Source organism: Falco cherrug, chromosome 5, assembly GCF_023634085.1.
Source record: "Falco cherrug isolate bFalChe1 chromosome 5, bFalChe1.pri, whole genome shotgun sequence".
NCBI classification, from domain to species: domain Eukaryota; kingdom Metazoa; phylum Chordata; class Aves; order Falconiformes; family Falconidae; genus Falco; species Falco cherrug.
Genome location: NC_073701.1, coordinates 3,920,395 through 3,947,445, shown reverse-complemented (window position 1 = coordinate 3,947,445; position 27,051 = coordinate 3,920,395). Strand labels below are relative to the sequence as shown.

At 43.0% G+C, this 27,051-nt stretch overlaps 1 protein-coding gene across 2 annotated transcripts; it reads left to right on the top strand.

Moving 5' to 3' along the window:
- Positions 1-10: 10 nt before the first annotated feature.
- Positions 11-25,944, top strand: CHD1L (chromodomain helicase DNA binding protein 1 like). 2 transcript variants are annotated; one of them, XM_055711694.1, is made up of 23 exons: positions 11-198; positions 1,499-1,611; positions 2,394-2,500; positions 3,734-3,848; positions 5,964-5,995; positions 8,569-8,650; positions 9,897-10,059; positions 10,390-10,545; positions 11,739-11,831; positions 12,282-12,378; positions 13,825-13,898; positions 15,000-15,110; positions 17,208-17,322; positions 17,770-17,923; positions 19,023-19,188; positions 20,556-20,701; positions 21,066-21,229; positions 21,977-22,185; positions 23,236-23,334; positions 24,105-24,175; positions 24,434-24,548; positions 24,795-24,903; positions 25,590-25,944. In XM_055711694.1, exons 1-23 carry the CDS (start codon positions 102-104, stop codon positions 25,666-25,668), a joined length of 2,667 nt encoding a protein of 888 aa, XP_055567669.1. In that variant the 5' UTR covers positions 11-101; the 3' UTR covers positions 25,669-25,944. The 2 variants fall into 2 exon arrangements, with proteins under 2 accessions (XP_055567669.1, XP_014142242.2); XM_014286767.3 differs by lacking the exons at positions 11-198; positions 1,499-1,611; positions 2,394-2,500; positions 8,569-8,650 and having other exon boundaries at positions 3,752-3,848.
- Positions 25,945-27,051: the final 1,107 nt, after the last annotated feature.

Genomic DNA, 27,051 nt, shown 5'->3' with positions numbered 1-27,051 from the left:
GCGCACCCAGGGCGCCTGCGCCCCGCCCGCGGAGGTGGCGGGAGCCGCGCGGGGCCGGCCGGTGCCTGACAGGGCGGGCCGGGCCTCCCCTGCCGCCCGCCATGTCCCGCTTCCTTCAGGCGCTTCGCCGCGCTGCCAGTGCCCGGGCGACCGCTCCAGGCGTGGAGGAGGCGGACATTTACCGGTGGGGTCTGACAGGTCAGCGGGCCGCCGTCGGTAGCCGGGCGGGCCCCGGGCTGCCCGGGGAAGGTGGTGGCGGGGGAGCGGTAACGCGCGCTGCGGGGGTCCCTTCTGTGAGGGAATGGCGGGGGCCCTGCGGCTGGGCTCCGTGTTAGCAACCTCCGGGCCTGAAATCAGGAAAGGTGTCAGTAAAGGTGGCTGCCGGCCTGGGAGCGTGAGCCCTGGATGCTGCAGCGAGCGGGGCCGCTGCCGTGCCGGTGCGGGCCTGCCGCCGCTCCTCACTCGCGCTCCCCTCGGCCCTGCCGTGAGGGGGGTGCCAGGGCAGGGCCTTGGCTCCCTCGGCCCCGATTTTACCATTCCAGTGCCTCAGCGCGGCCTTCGACAGCCCTGCGCTTCGAGACCACATCGACAGGGCCGCGTTTAGCGGCCTCCAAGTGGGTTGATGTTGAGAGTGAAGCTTTTAATGCACTTTCTGCTGCCTGAAGGGTGGATGTTAAAGGGGAATGGCCAGGCCATCCACCCTGCTTGTGTATTTTCCTGAGATGTGGGAAGCCCTTGTTTCAATCCCTGTGCTGCTTTGGGTTTGTGTTTCCTGGGGGCTTCACACTCTCTGCCTGCATGTTTTCCTGGGGAGGAGAGGGCAGCAATGGCACAACGTTATTAACAATAGACAATATAATTAACAGTACGCAACATAATTAACAGTACGCAACACTTGAGTCCAGGTACAAGGAACGATCTTGAGAACTCCTACTTGACTTATTTTGTGTTTGTTTTAACATATTGTGCCCCATCATTATGATTGTAATGGTGGTGGTAGCTACAGTGACCTGCAGTTGAGGTCTGCCCTCAATTCTTAAGTTCAGGAAAGCTGGAAAACATGTGGAGAAACTGTTATTATACAATAGTAGATTGTTACAGACATTTCTGGTAGCCTAAAGCATGTCCGTGCATCTAATACTTATATATTTGAAAAAGTGGCTGGAGCTGAAAATGAAGCTGTCTTTTAGGAATGCAAAGTAGCAACTTGATTATTGGATTAGATTCCTTGTAGAGGCCTTTGTAATGACTTGGGGCATTTTTGTGTGCACAAGTTCCTGAATATGGTTTAATTTAATGGATTTGCTGTAACACTAGTGTGTCTGTTCTCCAGGAGCGTAAACCATCTTCTGCTGAAAACTGGTGTGCTTTTCCTGTAGGGCAGATGTTTGGGAAGACCTGTTCTGGGCAGGATCTGCTTCTGGTGGCTTCAAGGAGTAGCTCTGTATAGAGTGTACTAGATGACTGTGTAAATGTAATTAATTGCTTCTATTGCCAGGCATTAAGCTTCGTTCCTATCAAACAGAAGGTGTAAACTGGCTGGTGCAATGCTATGAAGTCCAGCATGGCTGTATCCTGGGCGATGAAATGGGTCTTGGGAAGACTTGTCAGGTGTGTTTTCTTCTACTTCTTCTTATGGAAAATGATCTTTGCCTAACTTTTTTTTTTAGCCCTGTGCTTCTGCAGAATGGAGAAGAAAAAGCATCCTAATGACTGGTCAGTTAAGCAGCTCAATCCTGAAGTCTCTTAAAAGAGAGAGCTCACTGTTTCTTTCATTCTGTAATCACTTAACTGTTAGGTCCTGAATAACACTCTAAAAAAGTTTCAGGGTTTTGTAAAAAGATGAGCGGTCTTTTTATACTGACACCTTAATGCATAATTTGTAGTACAAAGAGTTGAAAGCACAGTACATAGCCAGTACAGAGAGGATGATGTTGTTTTGATGCACCTGCAGCAAAATTATTTTTGAGTTTGCAACACATGGATTAAAATTGACAGGTGTAAATTTTTCAGAGCTTTTATTTTTTGGTAAGTTTTTCAATGGGTTTCAATTTTGTTGGGAAATGACTGTGCTTTAGTTCAGCTAGTTTTATTCAGTCAGTCTTAAATAATAAACTGTTAGTTTCAGAAAATGATGTATGGTAGATCGTTTTTGTGACTGTGGGAGAAAGGCCTTTGGAAAGGGGCTTCAGATATCAAAGTCATGTTTTGGGATCTAAACTTTTTTGTCATTGATGGTGGATCTCATCTGATATTCTGTTAGCTCTGCTTTGTGCTAGAGAACCTGTGGGAATTATCTACGAAGCTTAAGAAGGAGACAGTTTGTGTAGGTTCAGGCTACTGGGTTGAACCCTTTCCTTGTTATCAAAAAAATTATTTTCTTTGCCTTCTAGACTATTTCTCTACTTCTTTATTTAACAAAAAAAATAACGAACAAAGAGAGATTCCTGATACTTTGTCCTCTGTCTGTTCTGAGCAACTGGAAGGAGGAACTGGAGAGGTAAGTTTCAACAGTTGTCCAGCTCATCATATTCTTGCACAGCAAGTTACAAAGATTCTCTTCAAATGTGCTGAGTGCAACAGTTTTCTTCCTTTCAAAAGGAAAAAAAGTAAAAAGGGAAGCTACTAAACCAACAAATCAATGCGAACTGTGCAGTTAATGTATAGTCTTTACAATGCTGTGGTATGCATTAATTCATCCAAGTATTGGCTGACTTTCAGTCCAAATGCCCCTACTAGCTCCTTGCTTTTTATTGATTTATAATGCTCCATGCTCAGCCTCTCTTAGGCAAAATCTGCTGAAGACGGCCAGGATTCTGTATGTTGAAAGGTAAGACCCGAATTGAATAGTATCTTTCTTGGCATGCTCACATATATGCATGCAAAATACATTACATCTGTGCATGCAACCCGTCTTCACAGGGGTGCAGTGACTGTGCTGGTGGCACATTTGCTATGCCTGGGATATGTACATTTTTAAGCTGAAGCCCAAAGATTCTTTTTAAGTGGGAGGGCAGAAAGTTAAAGATGAGAACAGAAGTCTGTCTATGTGGCCGTCACACGATACTGTCTCTTGGCATCTGAAGTTGTCCAGGTTACATTCTGAAGTGAGCTTGCCTGATCTGGGTAGATTTACAGCTGGAATAGTTGGGGCAAAGTGCATCCCTGGTGTAGGTGCAGGAGGAACATTAGGCAAATATCAGTGGTGGGATTAAATGAGGAAGAATTTTATGGTCCCAATTCTTCCTCCATGGAACTGGTTTTATTTGCTTTTTGACTAAGGATAGATTTTTGAGGTCCTGACTTGGACCTGTTTGCCTTTATTTTAGCATGATTTAGGCTGTTTCTTTGGTCCCAGCTGGGCAAACTGTATTCATTCACCTGCTTTTCATGAGCTTTTTCAGTTCTGAATAGCAGATGGGCCATGACTGGTTTTCAGTCTCATGTCAGTTTTCAGTCGTCTGCCTTGAACTTTGAGACCTAGGATAATGTGCTTTATCTGGGACTTGTCCCAATCAGTACCAGCAGCTGAGGTGCCAACCTAAGATGCAAATTAGGAAGGAATTAGATTCAAAAGTTGAGATACAGCCACATCTCACAGGAGGGTAGAGCGTTTGAATAGAGGTTCTCATTATCTGTGCAGTGTAGCTATGTTTGTTTGTAGGGTCCAAGGTCATAAACACATGAAAGACACAGCTTGGCTTACTGCTTTTGCTCTTTCTTTTGATGACAGGTTTGCTCCAGGTCTTTCCTTTGTGACATACATAGGCAACAAGAATGAGCGACCCAAACTGCAGCAGAACCTGAAAGAGCAATCTCACTTCCATGCACTCTTGACGACATATGAGGTACATGGTATCTTTGTCACTTGAAAGGGGATCTCGAGTTTTTCCTCACCTTTTCCATTCCTCTCTACTACCCAGCTCATGCCTTGTCCTCTGTACTCATCTCTGACCTTCTTCAGGGATTTTCTACTCTGTAACACGTTTCACCCACTCAGATATCTAAGTTGCTGCAGTTTTTGTGTCCCTAAGATAACCTGCTTTAATTCCAGCTTTACCACACAGCTGTATCACACCTTGAGTAAAGAAAACAGACACATATCCATCCTTAGCTAATGCTAAATGGTATCTGCATTGTCTTTGTGTGGTGCTTTACTGACCTTTAGCATTTAATAACGCGTACACACATGTGATGTTTAGTAAGATTCTATTAATCAGGCAATGCAAGAACTCCTAGAGTTTGCCTTTTTTGTGCCCTCTTCAGCATGCCCTCCTCAGGCAAAACTCTCATTCCTGGGCTGCAAAATGGTGAGGGTCCTGTTATAATGGGTAGGTCTTTGAGCTGAATGTGATCAGAGCTGTCCTAAGAAGGTCCTGTCCTCCTCTAAATGGAACCAGCCAGAAGAGGGTTGCTTTCTTGGTCAAGCTTCGGACTTTGCATGACCTGGTGCTTAGTTATCTGCAGTGGGAAAAAGCCCTTATTTTTCTCTTACAAGTCAGTCCCACTCAGGTATTAATTTCGTATCAGCACTTTGATTTTATTTTAGCAGTCTCTTAGCAAACACATCAACTTAAAATAAGATGTAAGGCATCTCTTACAGCTCCTTTTCTTTTTTCCCCCCTTCTGATCTCACTTTCCCTTTGCCCTTTTGCTTTCCTTCTCTTCAAGTATTTCACTGTCCCCTCCTGCTGGGAGCTGTGTGACCTGTGCTGACCACTCTGAACTTGCATCTTCTTCCACGTTCCACAAGCAGGAGTGGGTGGCAGTGATAACCCTTGTCCTGAATGTGATAAATGGCGGTGCTCATACTGTAACAAGTCTGCTGAAACAACTGTATTGAGATAATCACTTAGCTAGTATTTTTCTTGTTTCTGTTGCTTTTAAGGATAAAATTCTGTGCTTTTTAAGGATGTCTTAAGGGACCTGATTTCCCTTCCTCTTTGAGTCTGAAGTTGGGCAAACAATGTGTGCACTTTAGGATATTAGCAGGCCATTGTGATAGCTTAGATTAATCTGCTGAAGCTTGTGCTTGCTTAGAGTCAAAAAGATTGTAGTGCTTGTGCTGGTTTTGGCTGAGATAAAGTTAAATTTCTTCATAGTACTTAGTATGGGGCTGTGTTTTGGGTTTGTGCTGGAAACAGTGTTAATAATACCGGGATGTTTTGGTTATTGCTGAGCAGTGCTTACACAGAGTCAGGGCCTTTCCTGCTCCTCACACTGCCCAGCTGGTGAGTAGGCTGAGGGTGTACCAGAAGTTGGGAGGAGACAGAACTGGGACAGCTGACCCCGAGTGACCAAAAGGATATTCCGTACCATATGATGTCATGCTGAGCAATATACTAGGGGGGAGGTTGGCTGTGGGGGTGCTGTGTGGGGACTGGCTGAGCATTGATCAGTTGGTGGCGAGCAATTGTTTTAATTTGCACCACTTGTCTTTCTTGGGTTTTGTTTATGTTTCTTTGTTATTTTCCTTTTCATTATGATTTATTTTTTTATTTTATTTCAATTATTAAACTGTATTTATCTCAACCCACAAGTTTTCTCACTTTTACCCTTCCAATTATCTTCCTTCATCCTGCTATGGTGGGAGTGAGCAGATGGCTGTGTGGTGCTTAGTTGATGGCTGGGGGTAAACCACGACATGCCATGTGCATGGTATTTCGTGCTGAAGGACGAGGGTATGAAAAACCTTTACAGAGTTGAAGAACATGTATGGTGTCTGTAAATTTCCGTTAATTCTCTGAGGGTTTGCTGGTGCTTTGCCAGAGAAGAGTTAAAAAGTAGGATCGCAACAGCTTGTGGTTACAATAGCTGCCGTGTTACTTTCCTCAGATATTAAGTGGCTTCATTCCACTCTGCTCCATTTCACCATAGTTGGCAAGCAAATAAAAAGATGCTCTGTGTCTGAACGAGTATATTTACTTAAGACATAAATCATGGTTCATTTTGTTTCATTGCAGATTTGTCTGAAAGATGCAGCATTTCTAAAATGGTGAGTCTAGTTTTAATTTTTTTCAAATTTAATTCTGCATTCTGTGAGTGATTTCTTAGGTGTATGTATGTGTGTGAGATCCCATGCTTGTTTCACAAGAGCCAAGGATGTTCTTTGCTTTGATTAGAGCTTTGCCTTTACTAACTTTCAGTGAAGAATCTTTAATGTCAGCTAAGATGTATGTGAACTTCCCCCAAGGACAGTTTTCAAGCCAGTTAAAATAGTATGATCATAGTGACTTACAGCAGTACGCTATATATCAGTCCAGAAGACATATTTAGAACAAAGGAGAACTTCAAGAACTTTGGATTACAAAGTTCTTGCAAAAAATGCAAGATTTACTGAAACCGACCTGCATTATACTAAGATGATCATTTGCTAATACCATTGTAGAGGAATGAAGGCAGGTTAATTAACATTGATTATATACAGCTGTGAGCTGGCTTCAGGGGCGGTGGGTTGGCTGATGTGGATAAGGTGCAGCTGTGGCTGGTTCCTGCTAAGCAGTTAAATAGCTCTGAGGGGTATGGAAGAGGAGCAGCCAATGAAGAGAGATGTGGAAGATGCAGAGGGAAGAGAGAGAGCTGCCCTGGATGTAGGAGAGATAAGGATGCAGTAGAGGCAAGAAGCAGGGTGGACTGGTCTGAAGAGGATGAAGAAACAGCATGAACAGTAGATGAACCTTTGAAACCTTGTGGGGGATTGGTGGCTGCACCGGGGCAAGGCGTGGGAACTACTTATTGAAGTTAATCTGGTCTGGGATGGTAAAAGCCTTTTTGCAGCCTACTGGTTTGCTAGTGCTGCAACATACTATATCCTGAAGTTTGTTGCCTCTTGCCAGTAGTCAGAGCTGTGGAGGGCTTCTGGAGCATTATGCTTTCTAGCAAGACTGATTATACAGCTGAAATTCAGTCTGTAGGAAGTATTGTCATGGTCATATAAGATTTTATGGAAGCCTATGCTTGAAACGGAGAGGAATTTTCATATTTTTTAGTAATAATGCCCATGCCTTACAGTGGTGATAAGTGCTGTGACAAATGCTGTGGGCAGCCAGATATCATGAATGGCTTAGGGCCTTCATAGGAGTAGAAACCTAGTCCCACCCCATGCCCCCGACAGGATTTTGGTCTCTCAACTAGTCAGGCCTGCTGTGGGCACCCTGTTGTCTTCAGCAAAGCACCTGTCCTTGGCCACTGCTGGAAACAACAGGTTGTGCTGGCTGAGCGCATCATGGTAGAAATCAGGCCTAATGAAAGACAGCCATGGCCATATTGTCCTTACAGTTCTGTATCATGTCCTGCACTGCTGTGTATGATTCTACTTATTTTGCAGTTTAGCCCAGGTATGTAGTACCCAAGGAGAGCAAGTAAGTAGCCCTGGTATCACAGAAATGTCAGCTCCAATGCAATTTCCTACTTCTAAGGCTAGCACAGAGCCTCAAAGACATGTCACTCAAGTCTGGATTTTTTTGCCCTCTAGTCTTTCTTCTGGAAAAAAAACCATTGCTGATTGTTTGTACCTTGCCCTGTCTAGGAGCAGTTGGAGCGCTTTGTAAATATGGGACAAAGCTGTCAGATGTCCCACTTCTACTATTCCTTATGAGCAGTGTAGCAGCACAAATGAGTTGTGCAAGAGCCATGCTCTCACATACTGCATGAGAGATCAGACTCTGCTCTGCACACGAGCGTCTGCGATGTTTCACTCTGCAGTGTCTGCTCTCCAATTCAGTTGCTGAGCCTGTGAGATAAGAATAATGACATTTGACTGTCCTGGCAATGGAGAACCACTTTTAAATAGCAAAGAGGAGAATCGAGGCAAACGGAAAGGCTGTAGGGAGAATGTATGTTGTTGTGATTCCTGCCCTTCACTGGGAAGAAAAGCATATGGTAAGAAAAGCCGAGGGTCATGCTTTCACTCCCCTGCCTACTCATCAGTCAGACTTGTCTATGTGGAAATCACTCTGTGACGTGGGAGTTGAAGCCCTAGTGATAAGCAGGCACAAACAACTGAGGGTTGAAAAGATCTGGAGTTTGCACTAAGCCTAGTGGATCTACTAGATCACCAGTGATTCTGCATCCTACCTGAGGAGACACTGCGTATAGCTGTGTGAACCCACAATATGTTGAAGGGTCCTGCCTTGCATGATTTGCAAAAGACTTATAATCACTGTCTTCGCTACCTCATAATAGTTGTTGCATTTTTGCACAGGTGCTTGGGCCTAGTTTCATGTCTCTTTTTTTTTCCAAATCATAGACCTCATTGATGTTTAACTAACTTGTGCTATGTCATTTTCCCCATAGTAATGGGAGTAGAGAGAGAAGCAACAAATTCAAGTGAATTTACTGAGTTTTGTTTTCAGAAAAACTCATCCAGGCTGTAGTTAAGGAGCTCTGCTGGCTTTTAAAAACCAGCACTTGTGAATTCCTCCCACCCAACTCGTGATGTTTGCTTGTTCATGTGGTGGGACCATCTCAAGTTCAGCCAAGCAGAGCCACTGCTTACTTCAGTCTTTTTGTACTTACAAGAATAAATTGTCAGCCCCTAACTGAAGATGCTGGTTTGTGTTTGTTCAGCTTTAATTGGGCTGCCTTGGTTGTAGATGAAGCTCACAGACTGAAAAATCAAAGTTCTCTGCTTTACAAGACGCTGTCTGAGGTAAAGTAACTCCTCTGTCTTCTAGTGGCTAATGACTTTTTCCTTTTCAGTATAGCATACAGATTCTCTGTTTCTTCCTCTGAGTATTTATTAAGCTCTGGGCCGCAACCAGTTTCTATCAGAGTTGGTGAACAGATTCCCCACATTTAGTGGCAGATGGACAAAGGCCTTGGAGGTGGGCAGTATTTGGAGCTTATCTCTCATGCTTGGGCTTGATATGTTGGAGCAATTTGAGAGACTTAAAAATGTAAAGCAGCCAAACGTAGTGCTGAACCACAGCTGTGCTACCGAAGTAGTAGAAGTCTGGTTGACCTAAGACAGTGTAAAGCAACAACAGGTTATCTATCTCCAGCTGTGGGAGGGTGAAGGAGCCCTTGCGTAGTTCATGAGACCTCAAGTCCATGTACTACTGACTTCTGTTGTCCCATTTAATAGAGCCACCCTTTTTTACTGAAATTAGTAGAATTGTTCCAGCTTCCAAAGCACCCTGCCAGAGTGTCAGAGTGAAGGCTGTGTTTCCTCTTACGGCAGTGAAACATGGGCATTAGGTCTGGGCTGGCATCAGCACCAAAGTACTACAGTACCTTGAAAAGTAAATTTTTTATTAAATTCCTGAAAGTCTTACATCTTCTGAACATGTCCATGCTGCATTTCAAGAGCTTTGGTTGTAGTCACAAGAAAGTAGGCATGATTTACCTTAGTTCTTCTGCTAAAATATTTTCTATTACCAAACCTGAGAGGAACTTGCATTTTTTTCAAAGTAGCTGTATTCCCCAAGTCTCTTTACAGAGACTACTGTAAGCAACCAGATAATGTTGCTGTGTGTGTTGGTTAGCCAGCAAGAAGAAATGGAACATAGTCTTTCACAGTTTCATTTCACTGTCCTGTTCTGACAGCATTTTCCAGGCATCTCTCATCACCTAACACTGAGTATGCAGTACTGGACTGTAGAGTACATGGATCTGAGAATTTTAATTTTGTAAAATGTCAGTTTTGTGCTTGTTCTTATTTTGCTTACACTGGCTTTCTTGCATTGGTGCCACCCTACTCTGGTGGAGCTGTTTGACTGTCACACCATACCTTATGCTGTATGGTTTTGGCAGACATTTGCAGCATTCTGCAGGCAGTTCTGGGCCTACTTCATCTTTAAGTTAAAACTTAATAGTGGTGCGGGTGGAGTTGTGTATTGAGTAACTTTTCCAGATATTTTCTTCTAATAAATCTGTTTTGTTACTGGTTCTTTCAGTTCTCAGTAGGCTTCAGCCTGCTACTCACCGGCACTCCGGTCCAGAACAGCCTTCAGGAACTGTACTCCCTGCTCAGCCTCATTGAGCCTGACATCTTTCCTAGGGAACAAGTGAAAGAGTTTGTTGAGTACTACCAAGCGATTGAAAAGGAGAGTGAGCCAGGTCAGTAATAAGCGATGTTGGACTTCAGTCAGAACCAGCTGTTATCTTGACTAGGAAACAGGCAAGCTGTGTCCTCTTTATTTGCTTTCTTTTAATGCTGACTAGTTTTAAAACAAAGCCACTAAAAGTAATAATTACTTACCTTGATGTATCTCTTAAGTATTTAAGATATGCAGCTGTGTCTTGGTTTCTCTGTTAAAATTGGGTTGAATCATTTCACTAATAGATATAAGGTTCCTTATACATTTATTTTGAAAGCATAGTTGTGAAGGTACTGTATAAATTCCTTACATTTAATGCAGTAATCTTTTTTCATCTGCTTCTGCATAGCCAAAGAATTGCACCATCTTCTGCAGCCATTTTTGCTTCGAAGAGTCAAATCTGAGGTGGTTGCAGAGCTGCCAAAGAAGGTGGAAGTGGTTCTGTACCATGGAATGTCAGCTTTGCAGAGGAAGTACTATAAGGCCATTTTGATGAAAGATCTAGGTAACTGAGAGTTTTGAATCCTATCACTTAATTTTAAAAACAAAATTAATTCCTTCTGTAAATCTGTGCTCTGTTGTAGTGAAGCAGAAGACACTTTGGCCTGCGGAGTATATATAGAATAACCATGTCAAATTCAGTGCTTTGGGCTGCTTCATTTGTGATTATAGCTTGTGATAAAATAAGAGACACGTGGATCTAGAACTGACTATTGCAGAGCTAGGGAGGGTCAGTTTCAGGATTCTGCTTTGGGCCAGCCTGTAATTGAAAATACTTATCACAAGGTAAGCCTGTTCGTCTTGCATGTTTTTGTGTTCAGGCAAAAGTGTGGTACAAGAAATTTTGGGTCTGTGAATCTCTACAGATTTTCCAGTAGTAGCACAGGTGGTGTAAAGCAAATCTAAACATACTGGATGTAGATACGAGTTTCTTAGGAAAGCACAGGGCCGTATAGACAATGCAACCACAGGCTCTTACCATAATAGCTTGCTTCTTGTCACTTTGCATCTGAACTGTTACAATGCATCCTGAGATATGAGAAAGTATTTGCTTCTCTCAAATTCTTCCTCTTCCATCTATTCAAACCACATCATATGGCTTGAAAGTGCTTATGTGTTGTAGGGAAAGTAAAACTGGGGGGATGGAGACTCTTTGTTCTTCTAGGACTAGCACTTTGCATGAACATCACCAGGCAATTTGAACTTTCCTCTTCTAAAGTCAGCATATGCACACATATTCTTTTTTCTACTCACAAAATTGCAACCCTGACTGCCTGGGAGATCTTTACTATGCTGTATTACTTTTTTTGTTGGAAAATTCAAATAAGGAACACCAAATGTCTTTCCCTGTTCTTAGTGATTTCTAGGTCTATAAATCACTCTTAGAAAAATGACAGTGACCCTTTCCAGTGAGTCCAGGAAGTTGCAGGGAGTTTGATAAGGCAGAGTAGTTTTCATCATGGTCTTATTTCTAAAGGTTTGTCCAAAAAATGTGAGGGAAAATTTTTTTTGGTCCATGAAAACAGATGTAGTAGCCTTGAGATGGAAAAATCAAATGAAGACGTGATATGCGGAGAGAGATACTCCAGTGCTGAAGCACTTGCAGAGCAGTGCTCCGTACCCAGACCTTCCCAGTCACACTCATTGATGGAGCATGGGCTTTCATGCTCAGTTCCTTTTCTGTGCTTTTTGTTCCAGATATATTTGAAAATGAAGGAGGAAGGAAGATTACACTTCAGAATGTCTTAATTCAGCTTCGGAAGTGTGTTGCCCACCCGTACCTTTTCAATGGTAAGCAAGCAGTGTTCTCTCTTGAAATAGAAAAAAAATAAGTTTCTTAATTTACACAGTGGTTTTCTATTATTGCTTGGCAGCATAATGCATAGAAGAAGCAAGTAATAAACAATGTTGTACTTGAATTAGTAGCAGCTGTGAGTTTGTGACCAGTTCCAACACATGACAGTTCATCAATAATGAGGAATCAAGTAGGGGACTGTGTAAAGTCTGAGTTTCTTACTGCAGCCCTCCATTTGTGCATCTTGTCTCACCTAAACAATGAAGTCACAATAGTTTTCTGAACTACTGAGGGTGTCCTTTAGATACAGAGAAGGACCATCACTTCTCAGGCAAGCATCACGGAGGTCTGCTTAGCGATAGTTGGCAGTGCACACACTGAGGTTGACCACAGAGTCGTTACTTGCATAGTATTAGGTCTGCTTCTGAAACTCTTTTCTGTTCCAGGTGTTGAGCCAGAACCGTTTGAGATTGGAGACCATATTGTTGAAGCCAGTGGCAAGCTGGTTTTGTTGGATAAACTCCTTTCATTCCTGTATGCTGGGTATGTCATGTTGGGGTGAGGAAGATAGGGTGGGGTTGACACAGGGGGAAGAGGTAAACCAGGAAGGCAAACTACCTTGCTTAGCCATAAATTGAGCAGATATTAATTACAACACAAGCGCTGCCCTATTTATTGCATGTTACTGACTACCTGAAAGAAACAATTTCAGTATAAGGAGCTGCATTAGAGGTCGTAGAGGAACCTCAAGAGATTTTTTGAGCTTCCCTTTAAACATTTCTCAAAACACTTCACTAACTCTCTCACGTGTTCTCATATTTGCCATATTTGGGAACTTGGGAGAATAACCATCTGACGTGGTATTCAGCATATCTGGTTTGACCACAGGTTTCCTGAGAGTAGCTTCCAATGCATCAGTTCAGTTCCTTTATGCTATGTTGCTTGTTTCTGCCCGGGAGGCAGAATGGATAGTAAATGTGAAAAATAAAATTTGACTGGACCAAACCCCAAGAATAAGCTTAAACTTCAGCTTTGGGAATGGCATTCAGAACTCCTTGTGTTGAGCTCTGGTGACTCCATAACCTGGAACCCAAGGACCTTGGGTATTTACCTCAGCTCTCAGGTGGGAGGCAAATCAAACTGTGGTTTGCATTCTTGTGCAGTCTGTGAAGCAGTGCCCTCCTGCATGATAAAAGTTCTACCTTCTCTCTTAATTGGGCTGAGATTTCTCTTTGACTGCTTCCAGAGGACAGAGCTTCAACAGACCTCTGGAAGTTCTAATATGGAGGTCTTTGTCCTTCTGGTGTGTAGCACCTTGTAAATGGGTGCCTCTACCTTGAACATCTTTGGCCGAGAACCAGCCCTGTGCAAATTCTGGACTTAAAAATGCCTGTGCTCTGCTCTACAGTGAAGTCTGATTTGAACAGAGCACTGTGAGGCCTAGAGCTTGGAGGGAAGTGACTTGATTTCTCACTTATATGTGATTATAGGAAGAGTTTGATCTTTGAGGGTCGTTTGCTGGAGAAGGAAATGCTCTGCTGTCACAGAGTTGCTGATATTACATTTCCCCACTATTTAAGATGCTTTGTAGCGTGTGATTTGGGAGCAGTCTTTTGTAGCAGGTCATGCGGTGAGGAAGCCCTGGTAATGCTTGGTTGAAGCTGAGATCCTTTTAGACAGGCTCCTTTGGGTCCTCCCCAGGCTGCATCAAGCCAGCAGCAGAGCTGCGCCAGAGCCTTGTTATCTCTCTGTGACTCCACTCTCTAGACATGGCAGCTGATGATGGCAGACAAAGCTAACTGGTTGCATTTGGATGTGGTGCTGAAAATGTGGTGAGGGAACAGGCCATGACTGTGAGGCTTAGTGTACACAAGTGATAAGGCCTTGCTATGTAACGGTGACTGGTTAAGCTATTGTAACCCCTCTACCACTCCGTGAAATGCTATCATGGTATGTTGAGACTCATGGTATCTCATGTTCTTCTTCCAGTGGCCACCGTGTCTTGCTGTTTTCTCAGATGACTCAACTGCTTGATATTCTGCAAGACTACTTGGACTACAGAGGTATGTTCTGCACACTTTGGGAGAAGAGGGCTTATCCTTATGATCTCTGCTATATGTTGTTCCTCTGATTTTGATTGATCAGCCCGGGATGGAGAAGGAACTGTGAGGACTTATACTTCATAGTAGATAGAAACCATATTCTTGCAGCGGTGCTGTGAGTTGGAGGGCCTTGAGTTCAGCTCTTTGCTGTGTTAGCACCTGCCTGAAACGAGCTGGCACTTAAATGTTGTTCTTCAAACTAGTTTCAGCTTTGGTTCCTCAATAAAATGTAGTTAACAGATGGCAGGGTAGCAATGTTTCATTATATACCTGTGTTCAATTATGTACCTGAGTCCTGAAATAATTGCACTGAAGGCAGTAGGCTTGCTCTAGATTCAATTTGTCCAGCACAAAACACAAATTGGGCCACATTCATACCAGGAAATTAATTTTTGATTAAAACAGTTGTTGGCAGCAGGGCCCCAACATGTCTGCAAGGCCAGATTGGATCAGACCACTTTTGGCAAGGTTAGCAAAGTGTTCTTGGGACATTTTCTTTTGTTTCAATCCACATGGCTCCATGCCTACTTAGGATTTCCCATGAAAGAGGCTTTTGTTTGGTGTTTATGGTTTTGGACGACTAATAGTGCAGGATAAAGCCAAATGTAGGGCCATATCCCATACTGCTCGCTCACAGGAAGGCACACATTGAGGGCCATGGGAGTTTGCATAAGGAGGATCCAATGGTTGTTGGCCTGTTTTGTGGGGCCAACAGCCAGCACAGCATAGTCTGAAATGAGATTCTGAACTGATGTTCTTTTACATTGGCTCTGAATTTTCCTGTTGTGTTTCCAAGCAGTACGTTAAATGCTAAGAGTCTCTTCTTCAAACCCAGCTACGTTACCCTTTGTTGACAGTCGACCTGGAAGTCAGGGTAGTTACTTCAGTTTATACAAGGTTTAACTGGGAAGGAATGAAGGAGTTGACTACACTAAAACGAGAATTGAGCCAGGAGGATTTGGCATAAAAGGATTCAGGGCAGTAGTGAGACAATAGAGAATGAGTAGGAGGGTAAGAGCATATACAGAATTTCAGAAGCCTACCTGTTTCTTTTTTGAAAAGGCTACAGCTACGAGCGGCTGGATGGTTCTGTTAGAGGTGAAGAGAGATACCTTGCCATTAAGAACTTTGGTCAACAGCCCATCTTTATCTTCCTGCTGAGCACCAGGGCAGGTAAGTAAGGAAAGGAGAGACTAACAACCCATGTTGCTTCTGCACTCTTCTTTTGCTCTCTCTGGCAGGATTTCAGAGAGTTCTGATTCCTGCAGAGCCTGTTCATGATGAGGATTTTTGAGGGAGACAAGACACATTCTGAACTTGAGTCTCTCAGCTAGGACATCTGGTTTCTGTGCTTTCCTTTTGGCAGCTGATGCCAAGATACTTTTCATATTGCAGCCACTTGAGTTACTTTTTTTATTCCAAGTTCCATAATGCCTGTCCCTGTGCCAGGTTGAGCTTAAGGAATCTCACTAGCATTTTATTTCTGCAAGCACCAGACTTGAGGCCCGAATAGACTTCCCTTAAATAAGCTGGTGGAATTGCTTCTCGAGTTTGCTGAACATGGACATGCTCTCTAGCTGGCAGACAGACTCAAATGAGAGCCTTTTAGCATTCTGAGACTGCAAAGAACACTGTGGGACTGATACAAAAAAAATGGCAGAAAGAAAACCCTCTGGACTTTGTTTTTATAAGTTTAGAAGGCAGGCATTCTTTGTTGCAGTGCTGGGTGCACGGAGATTAGCATCTCAAATCACGTACACCTATCCAATCAGCATTCCTCAATCTATTACAATAAAGCATACATATTCATCATATTTCCCTAGAATCTAATGCATATTATAACAGATTCCCCGATTTACATATGCATAATACATTTGCGTATGCACACTTCGCTCCTGGGGGTCTTTCTTGGAGTCTTTTGAGACCTCTGGTGGTTGACAAGTTGGTGAACTTCATCTGAACTTTCTTGGGGAACATGCGCACTACTTGTTCTTGTATAACTTCATTTGTTCTCTGCGCTGTATGGTTTTGACCACAATGTTCTGTTACCCCACTTCTCTCATCTAGGTGTCTCAGAAAGCTTGCTACATCTTAGTGAGCTTATTCAATAGGTCAAGTTAATCACTGCTTTATTTTCACCCTCTGTTAGTGGTTCTTTACATCTTAGTTATATCAGGACTGCCATCTGTGCTTATTCCCCTCTTAGCTCCTCGGGCAGGTCTGTGTCTTCTACACAGTATCAAACCTCCCTGTCCCTGTTCAAGCAAGGACAGAGGCAGACTTCTGCTTGCCTCCAGGGGAGCAATCCGCCCTGCTTCACCTGAAAGCATTGAACTTAGCGAACTAAGTCTTCATTTGGCCTTCTGGTCAGACTTCCCTGTATGAGCCTGGCTCCAATGATACTGCAGTGCATTGTAGGAAGTATGTAGAGAGACGGAGGTGCTTAATGTAGGAATAAGTGTGTCTCTCACCACAGTGCCTGCACTCTCCCTGCCCATGTCAGTCAGAGTTGGTTTTTACTGCACGTTGCTATGTCTAGCCAAAGCATCTTGTATTCAGCTGGGAACAAGTGTGCTAACAGTATTTCCATCACTGTTATGTTATGGACAGAGATTTTCAGGTGCTTGACTACCTCCGTTTGCAGGGATTTTCTGATTGTCGTGAAGAGGGTTTTGGCATGAGCTGGAAGAAATGAGGCAGCAGGCTCCCACCTCTTTAACTACAGTATACAGTCACAATAGCAGGTATTAAAAAAACAGACTTAACTGTATTTTTTTTCTTTTTATTCCATGAGAGCCCAAACTCTAATCTCAAAAACTTTTAAGTCACATAAATGCCTAGGCTCTGGTTATTGTATAGTTGGGCCTGGTTTTCCACTGTTTAAGCAGTGTATTTACCAGTTGCTTCTGTGCTGCAGCCAAGTCGTGACTTGAGCAGTCCCTTGTAGCCTCAGTGAAGTCAGCCCTTGCTGGGTTATTCTGCCTGCCAGTGGAAGAATATGTCTGTGTTGCACTGGTTCACTTGCCCTGTATCTCTTCTGGCTGTATTGCATAATACAGCTTGTTTTTTTGCTATTGCAGGAAGCTAGGAGCTGGAAATGGGAGGCTCGCCCATCTTCTTAGATCCTTATGAGGCTTAGATTTGGGGTTGAGAGATACATTGAATTAGATGTGGTTGATCAGATCTGAGAGCGCCTTGCACAGCATAAATTGTCCAGCTTCTCCTTTATTTTTTGCTGGTGAACTATTTTGTGACCTTTTTTGTTTGTAGGTGGAGTTGGCATGAATCTGACAGCAGCAGATACAGTTATTTTTGCGGATGGTGATTTCAACCCACAAAATGACTTGCAAGCAATAGCAAGAGCTCACCGGATTGGGCAGCACAAGTGAGAAATGTTCCTACTTATGGTTTGGTTGCTGACTTTGTCGGTCTGTCAGTCCTGCTTGCCCTATCCATGGGCAGTGGAAGGTTGAAGTACAATATATTGAAGTTCAAAAAAATGGCAGAGAGGATTTTATGTCTTCGGGGGTTTTGTTGCAGCTTCATGCAGTCTTGTCCTTGTCATGTGTCTAAGGCGGGAGCTTTGTAGATTTGGAGTAGGAGTGGGAGTCTGGAGGTTTGCCTGCTCTTTTGCAGTGAGCATTTCTCCTGTGTCAAGAAGCAATTGTATCAACATTACATTTCTGCAGATTATTTTTGTTGATTTTGTTCTTGCCTTTTTTTCCCCTGCCAAAGGAGTGGGTGAGAGGATAATGCACCATGCAAGGAAACAGCTTTAGTGCACCTTCTAAAAAAAAAAGAAAATAATAAGAATTTTCTTACACTTTTCAAGGCCTGTAAAAATTATCCGTTTGATTGGGCGAGATACAATCGAGGAAATAATCTACCGAAGAGCTGCTTCGAAGCTCCGGCTGACAAATGCCATTGTAGAAGGAGGTCAGTTTGCTCTGGGAGCGCCCAAGCATCAGGGAGCAGCAGAGTTACAGGTAAAATAAAGCTATATCTTCAATTTGACTCCAGTAGTGTCTTCAGAAATGTCCCAGAGTGTTTCTGCATTTATGTCTAATATGAACCTAGCCAAACGGTTATGTTTTTGGGGGAGATGTGCATTGACATGACAGCTTTTGCATGTCTTAAGAACCAAAATGACATCCCAGGTCCAGACAAGATCTGACATTTGAAGTCAGTTTTTTACAACTTCGAGGCACATCCATTGTTGAAAAAGGTTGTGTTTCCTTGAGGAAGAGGGGAAGGCAGAACCTTTCCTTGTCTTACTTGTTTGTTTTTAATTATAACAGGTCTAAAGTGGAAGCTGACTCATTGTTTCTAGAACTTATTTGTTTCTGATGCTTTTTTGTCACAAACAGAGCTGATGATAAGTACTTAGCTTTTGGTTGCTAGTCTGAAACTTGGTCAACTTTCTGTTGACCTCTTGGCAAATGTAGTGTCTTGGGAGTCAGGGCATGATTTATAATTCTGACCTGAAAGCTGAGGTTTGTGCTGAGAACTTGAGTTGAAAACCTCAAGCAAAGTGACATTTAGGGGAATATACCCGCTATGTGTAGCTAAACCTGGGAGAGGTTTGGAATTAGTATATCCTTTCCCTTGTCACCGCCCCTCCCAACCCTATCAGCATGTATCTCAGCAATTATAGTTTCCATGGGAGAAATGGAACTGAGCCCATAGGAAATTCCATGCTGATATTTTTCTCCCTGTGGATTTTTGTGGTATTTAAGCTTTTGTTTTAAAGGAGTTGGGGGCAAAAACAGGCCTGGTCTTTTTGGCTATGAAGAAAGGTGCTTGAATGCAGTCAGTACAATGCTGTTTTTTTCATCGATCCCTGAAAAAAAATGACTGCTCAAGTCTGGATGAGTTATGTTTGAGGGAGATATGCTGTAGGGGCCTGTCCCATCAGGTGCTGGGAGAGCTGGGTGTGTTAAAGCATAAGTATTTTGACAGGTAACATTAAGGCATAATTTCTTCGCTTGTCCATCCTTTGTATTTAAGCCTTAGAAGCTTGAGACACTGGGACTGACAAGTAATCAGGAGTTACTAATACTGAACTTCCCCTTCTCTTTGTTAAAGCTGAGTGAAATCTTGAAATTTGGCTTGGATAAATTGCTGTCCTCTGAGGGGAGTACCGTACAAGATGTGGAGCTAGAAAACATCCTTGGAGAGACAAAAGGAGGGAAGTGGGTAATGGATGTTGTGCTGCCACGTGAAGAAGAGAGTGAAGAGATGGATACAGAGAGTAAGTTAAGAATCTAAATACCTATGATGAAACACATGACACTTAAGTACTGGTAGAGAAAGCTTCCCAGGGAGGGGTGGCATTTTTCAGGCAACAAGAAGAAACGTGGACTTGTAATTAAGTAAGTTACTTGGATTTTGTTTGCGGCCTATCCACAGACTTTATTTCTGAGACTTCCTTGTTCTTCTTTTTGTGCCTATTTGTTAGATAATGGTAACAATACTTGCCCAGTTGGGGGGGGCTTGGGAGCTGAATTCCTTCATGTGCTTTAAATATTTTAAGACCTCGGGTGAAATTCATGAGAAAAGGGGAAGTATTAAAATTGCACCTGCTGTTTTTCTCACAGAGAGCTATTAAATAGATCTATGGTTTTAGAGATATAACAGTAACTTATGGAAAGGCTGTGTAGTATGTGTTTTGTATTTGTCACCAAACAAAAGATTATTTGCCCTGAAAATCGCAAGTTGAAATGCCCTTTTAAAAATTCCAAAATGTGAGATAAGAAATGGAGAGTCACGGTGTCTAAACAACTAGAGCAAACCTACTCTGTGTTCAGTAGTCTACCCTCCAGTCCGAACGGCACACAATTGTGGTTAGTTCTTCATAGCCCCCAAACTATATGAGAATAGATTCTAAGGATACTTTCCTTCTTCTAGTGTCATCGTGAGAAGAACTGAATTTCTGTTTTGAGTACAGAGTAGTACTTAAATATGTATCTGTGACTGAAGCAGAAATAAGGCCCTGCAGGTTAGGTATTGTCTGTCCTGCCGCGGTTGCCAGCAACAGGTACTTACTTGCTGAGAGCTAGCAAAGAGTGGTATTTTCTGTTGGTAACTTAGAGGAGCAGTGGTACTACACAGTGTAATAGTTATTGGGAAAATAACTCACTTGATGAGCAGTAACTCTGAGCTGCCAAGAGTTTTGCTTTTTTTGTTATTGTTTATTTTGAGGGGAGCTCAAAAGCCAGTTTGCTGTCCCTTTACAAGAGTTGCCTGTAACTAGATAGCAAAGCTAAATGGATTCGCTACTGGCAGAGGTGCAATGACCGAGGAGAACAGTGATGGAGCCACAGCTTAAGACAGTTAATTGACCAAAATAGGAAGAAGAGGTTTTTGCCAGTATAAATGAGTTAAATGAAAAGCTTTTGCCTAAGGAAGCAAATCTTGATTCTTTTGTTTCTACATGATGCTGTATGAATGTCTACATGTATGACAGTGGTCATACAAAAATTGAGGAAAGCGAACATCTTTTTTCTGCTGAGAGTAGAACAGTGCCACAAAGCAGCCAAATTTCTCTTGATCTCACTGTACGTTGTAGGTGTTAGTGGCTTTCGGTTCATTTTTACACTTTTTAATTATTTTTTAAAGCTCACATGTACGTGTATGAAGGCAAAGATTATTCAAAAGAACCCAGCAGAGAAGACGAAAAAGCATTTGATCAGCTTTTGGATCTTCAGAAAGCCTTGACTGAAGGGACCAGTAAGGAAGGGAGAGCTCTCCGGAACAAAGCAAATGTAAGAGACACAAAAAGGCACATGATGCTCTTTCATTTGATTGTGGAAAATGAGGCTGACAGTTTTGTCTCTACCTGCAGCTTTCAGAAGGCATGTAAAAGATTTGGATGTCAATGTAGTAAAGTTGGCTCTTGAATCTGAGGCCTTGACAATTCAGCAATTCTGATATCCTATCTCTGATCTGTTATGTGGGGCACTCATGTAAACTTAGGTCACAAAACCACATATTATGTGACAATTGGGGTCTGATGATTAAGACCAGTGGACAAGTAGGGAAATGGAAAACGAGTATAGGTTAAAGTGGGCACCAGACACGGCTTTAAGATCATCAGTTTGTTTCCGTGATAGTACTTTCTTTCTCCAGGCCCTTCTCACAGGCCTCCGGGAACAGTCAACCAGGAGGAAACATTTGTTGAGTGCAGAGGAGCTGGATGCTAGGCGGAAGAAGCGCCAAGAAGCAGCAGCAAAGAGAGCAAGGCTCATGGAGGAAAAGAAGGCGGCAAAAGCAGAGGCGGAACGCAAGAAAAAGTAGGGTTTGTAATGCATCTACTACTTGTGAGCTGATGTCTGTTACGCTGTACTCTAGAAATGTGTGTCTGGTTGACGAAAACAAGTTGTGCTCTGTATCTGCTCTGGCAGGTGGGGCTGGGGTTGAGGGGAGGAGATGACAAAATGGCTGCAGGCCACCCTTATGAGAGAGTTAACTTCATACAGCAGAATGTTTGTGTGTGGGCTCAAACTGTGTAACACAGGGATGTGAAGGTGGAAAAATGGCTTCAGCCCCTAGCGAGGGTTCTTTTCCCCTGAATACGCTGCCTGACCTCACATCTAATTTAATTCACAGAGAGTGGCTTGAATAAGAACCCCATATCTGAATGTGCACTGAGCTTATGGGAGAAGCTTTCTGAAATGTCACTGTTGGCTCCTGTGTATTGATCTGTGACTTTCTGGCATGCATCTTAACTTTCTCCTCCCTGTTTTCTAGATGTTCTTCCTTTTCACTGCTTTAAGTAGCTCCTTGCCCCTTGCCATATGCTCATTTTTTCCATGCCTGCAATTGTGTTATTGCACTGGCATGTGGCTCTTCATATCACAGGTAACAACTGTGGTAAATTTTGTTCCGGTCTAAAATAGAGGAGGGGAGCAGAAGGAATGCAAGTCAGGGTCTCCTGTGTTTCACTGCAATGATGTAAAACAGAGTGTGTGCCCCACCCACCCCCACCCCCGGCTTTGATTTTCATTGAGCAGCATCTTTCTTCTCTTGTTTTGTTTCAGGATGGCCTGGTGGGAGGCAAATCATTACACATCTACCTGCCTTCCTTCTGAGGAAAGTGACTTTGAGGAAGAGTCTGAGGAGGATCAAGCTGGGCTGAGTGTGGATTTAGATTACAAAAATGCAGACCTGAACTGTATCAAGTACGTCATGGGAGATGTCACCCACCCCAAAGCAGAAGAGGAGGATGCCATCATTGTCCACTGCCTAGGTGGGACTTAAAACAACAGGAATGTTAGTGGACAAGGGGGCTGAATTGTCCCTACTAGCTCAATAGTTTCTAATTCACATCCAGACCGAAATAATTTGGATTTGAGTCTGGCTTAATTTTGAGTGGTACAGAGGCAATACAGCCTCTACCCCACCATGTATAACCCAGACAAGTACTAGCAAGATAAGATGTACACTGGTCTTTTCATGTCCTCACTGGATTTATGGGCAAGCCTCTTGAAAAGTGCCTGTATGGCTTGAAATTTTATGGCTGTGGCCAAGTGGGGACAGTTCCGCCTGAGAGCAGGGCCTTTTGTTCATCCTGTGGTAGCTGTAGGGATTGAACTGAGAGATTTAAAATCATCTCCCTTATATCATCAGCCACAAGAGAAAAGGCACTTCCAGAGGCTGAGATCAGACTTTCTCTGTCTCAGTGTTTGTCTCTCAACATTGTAAGTACAGAGGCTCTAGGCTAGTCTTCTAATTTAAGGACCTCTGTTAAGGCAGTAAAGCTGAGGGAGAAAATTCACATGACAGAGTTCCTTCTGAATCGGTGCTGGAGCTGCTCTCTGAGCTGAGCTGTAGCAGAACATTATACTCTGCTTTGGTATATGTTAAACTTGCACGAAACCTCATGTTTAAAATGGAAATGCCAAGTAGAAGTGAAACCCTGCAAATAACACACATCCGGTTGTGGGAAGCCCAAGGCACCAATCTGAAGACATACTAGATGAATGCTCTATGCACCTATGTGCATATATGTGAGGATACCAGCAGGTTTATATGCTCAGTGCCATGGTTAGTGCTTGTTTGAGCACCCTGAATGGACAGCAAGAAGGAATTCTTCCCAGAGAGTTTTTCTGTGGGAAGTTTGTTTTTCTCAAGGGCTGAGGTTTATCCTCTAGGATGGTCCCTTGACGACTGGTTGTGTGGTTCCTGTATCTGGTTTTGATAATCATTCGTTGCATTTGTACAGAGTAGGTCCCTTTCCTGCAGGGGTGGTCTTTATCCTCACCTTCTAAAAGGAGTCTAATTTGTCATCTCGTTCTAGATGACTCCGGCCGCTGGGGAAGGGGTGGTTTGTTTACAGCTCTGGAGGCTCGTTCTGATCAGCCAAGGAAAATATATGAGATGGCAGGAAAGATGAAAGGTAAGAGATTAAACCACGACCTTAGGCCAAGATACTTGAAAAAGCTTAAATCCTACTGATGTTGCAGGAGTGAGGTGCCTGGATACCTCAGTACTCATGTTTTTTCCTCTTTCTCTGGATACGTGCATCCCTAGCTCTGAAAGTAGTAGTGCAGTGGGTGCTTTGACTTGACTTATCTGGAGTGTAAGAACTCTGCACAGAGGGTTGGTCATTGCAATGCGTACTGCAAGTCATAAAAAAAAGAAGAAAATCGAAGTTATTCATTATTCACAGGATTTTTTCACTATATGCAAGAAAGCACTGTCAAAGTGCTTTTAAGAAGAATGAAAGCCATCTCAGGCAGTACTCAGCTGACCCTTTGGCTCCCTCCAAGCACTAGTCTTCTAAGCATTTATTAGCAGTTTTGAGCTACCTGCAGCTGGTGAGGAATGTACCCCTTGCTGTAAGGTGGACCTGTTGTTTTTCATAATTTCCTGGGAGATGCTTTCTTCTTGTTCCAGCGTCTCTTTCCATTTGTGGTCTTTAACTGGGATGTATGTGTGTCTTTAGGGGGGGGGGGGGCCGGGGCGCAGAGGGAGCGGTGTGGAGGTAACATCTGTCTTGCTTCCCTGGGCAAAGGGTCTGACTCTGCTGAAACCATAATTAAAAAAAAAAAAAAACAAGCCAAGGAGAATAATACAGAACATTGACAGTGAAATCACTGCTCCATTGACTGCCTGTTGACTCTTTAGGACTGTTTTTTTGTTACTGTTCTGTTGTTTTCTGGACAGATTTGGAGTTAGGAGGAACCCTGTTGTTCCCTATTGATGATAAAAAATCCAGGAAAAAAGGACAAGACTTGGTGAGAATGAGAAGCTTCTTTCTGTGTTGTGTTCTGCCTGCATGTTTTTGAAGCTGTGTATAATGAACATTATGTCTTTTTTCCCAGTAATAATGGCGCTGAATACTAAACATGACTAAGTTGCAGTTAAATGTTAGAGAAAGATCTTTGGCTTGTTTATTAAAGCTAATAGTAATGCCGTTTTCCAGCAGCTATCACTGTGTCTCTTAGCACTGTATATAGACTCCCATTTAATTTTTTTGTATGTTTTCTACTTAGTTGGCCTTGATTGTAGCTCAGCACCGAGATCAGTCCAACAACTTGTCTGGCATTAAGCTGTCTGCTTTGGAAAAGGGCCTGAAGAAGATTTCTTTAGCAGCCAAGAAAAGGAATGGTAAGTGTCTGTGCAGTAGAACAGTGAATCCTTACATATGTGGTTGCATCTAAAGGTGATGACCAATTTCCACCTCTCCTGTACTGTTTTTTGTGAGGTGAAGTAAGAGTGAGACCTCCATGGCAGATATTTTGTGTTCTGAAATACTACTTCTGCTCATGTTGGGTAGCTTGAAGTCCTTACCTAGACCACTTTCTGTATGTGTATCTTGTCCTAAAGAGTGTGCACTCCCTATTCCCTCCTCAGCAACAGTGCATCTTCCACGCATCGGGTACGCAACAAAAGGTTTCAACTGGTATGGTACCGAGCGGCTCATCCGAAAATATTTCACAGCACGGGGTATCCCCACTTTTATGTATCCTTTTGGAGTATTGTCTTACTGTGTTCACGGTCCTAATATTGAAATGATCCCCTAAATATCTTGGTGAATGCAAAGCAAGAAAGCAAGGCAAGGCAGAGATGCCACAGGCCAGCTAAAACTTGGTTTCTTTGACTTTGCTGACATCCAGGAAATCACTCCACGGTGAAGGTGATAATGACAGATTAGTGTGATTCAATATGCCTGTCAGAATTTGTTAGAACTAGGTGCTAGTCTTCTGTTGACAGCCATCAACTTACCTGTATATACCACATCTGTGGGGGAGATGACTGGAATTTCAGAATAACGAAGTGACTCAGAAAGTAGCAGAAGTGAGAAGGTGAAAAAAACATCACAATGTTCCAAGCAAGTGATAACCTGCTTCCTTGGCTGAATGTGGTGGAGTTGGTGTGTGTTAGGACAGGCTCTCCTAACAAAACAGCTCACTGCTTTCACCTTCCAGGAAAAGAAAGAGGTTTACAAGGAGGCTCTGTTTTGTCACTTCTCTAGGAAGACATGCATTTGTTATACTGCCACTGTCAGCGATTCGGTGAAACTGAAAACCTGAAACAAAGACAGTAGTATTCACAGCATTCTGCCTCCTTCCTTGGTGAGTCTCTTAGTGGTCATGTTGTCTGGCGTTCCTTGACATTTGACAGCATTTCCTTGACAGCTTGTATTAGATACTACTTTTGTAGGAATAAAGACTTTTCCTGTGCTTCACAACAATGTTCATCTTCACTGACAGCCTCAAAGCCATGAAGAAGGAGTAATTTCATTGCAAAACATGCTCAAAAAGCTAAGGATCTTTTCAACATCGTGCAGACAGCCTGTATGTATTCACCTTGGAAACATGGCTTACACAGCCACTATTCACCCCTGTATCTCTGCCTTTACTGGTCAGAATGTTTACGTATTGGCAGTAGCTCTGGAGAGGAACGAGACTGCTTCAGAGTTCAAAGAGTCTGGATAAGGATGTTGGCTCAATCCTAGATCTGTTTTGGAGATGGAAAATTAAATTTTCACTGGTGGTTGTTATCCCTTGCAGTAAGTTATTGCTAGGGCTTGAAATACAGTATTGTTTGGCGATATTTCCTTCCCTGCCTTCAAATCTCATCCCTTGTTTCACTATACCCCTTTTCAATGAGCTGTTTAGTAGTTACCTGGGACTTTGTGTACCTGCCCACGTAGACGTGTCAGTGGAAAGGAGGCGGTCAACTATATGACAACCACATAGTATAACCTGTTCATACTGTTCCAGTTTCCCAGAAGTCCATTTGACTTGCATTTGTTCAAATACAAAATTTAGCCACATAATCACGTACTTAGAACCTAGCAAAATCCTGTCCAGTGGTCTTGGCAAAGGCGTACAAGACTGCCAAAACTTGAGACTGGCTTTATAAATGACACTTTTCCTTCTCCCACAACTGCTTTTTCATTAACAGCTCTTTGTTGCAGCTGTTGGGCAAAACCAGTTCCTTATTGCTGTCCAAAAAGCTGTGTGAAAGTTTCCATGACTCTGATTCACTTAAAGGAAATCTTAATGCAGGGGTTTTGATGTTGGCTTTCCTCTATTGCAAGAAAACTTTCCTGGGTTTTGCATTGTTGGCGCTGTTGGCTTTAGCATATTTTCTAGGGTTTTTTTTTTTTTAGTACAGCCAGGCAATCATAGCTCTCCTAATAAGTGTTTTGACCAGAGAGACTGTGAGGTGCCAAACTCAATTAAATTTAAAGTTCAGCTTCCAATAGGAAATCATCCCACAAGCAGTGGAAAGTATGTCTTTAAATACCTAATTGCCAACACACATCTCATGGGCTGCGTTTACACTGCCTCAGTAGTACCATCTGGTTGGTTAATAATTTCAGGCCTGATTCTGGCATGGCTCATCACACTGACCGGTGTGCTCCACACTAGAAGAAGCCTTCCTGAGCTGGATACTGTCATTCACTCTTCACTCTACTGGAAAACCCCAAAGGATTTGTTATCTCCTTTGACCCTGCTGAAGTTTAGGAAAGTTAGTGCTGCATAGCACCTCTGTGGATAAGACCTTTCTTGCAGCTGCTCACAGGAACAGCCCCTGTGTATTTGGCAAAGGGCTTGCAGGATCAAAGGCTGACTGTGAAGAGTTTCTGGGGTGAAAGGTG

Coding starts and splice junctions, on each gene's coding strand:
- CHD1L (XM_055711694.1), top strand. CDS start 102: ATGTCCCGCTTCCTTCAGGCGCTTCGCCGCGCTGCCAGTGCCCGGGCG. Junction 5,996..8,568: donor GATGCAGCATTTCTAAAATG/GTGAGTCTAGTT, acceptor GTGTTTGTTCAG/CTTTAATTGGGCTGCCTTGG. Junction 12,379..13,824: donor CTTTCATTCCTGTATGCTGG/GTATGTCATGTT, acceptor TTCTTCTTCCAG/TGGCCACCGTGTCTTGCTGT.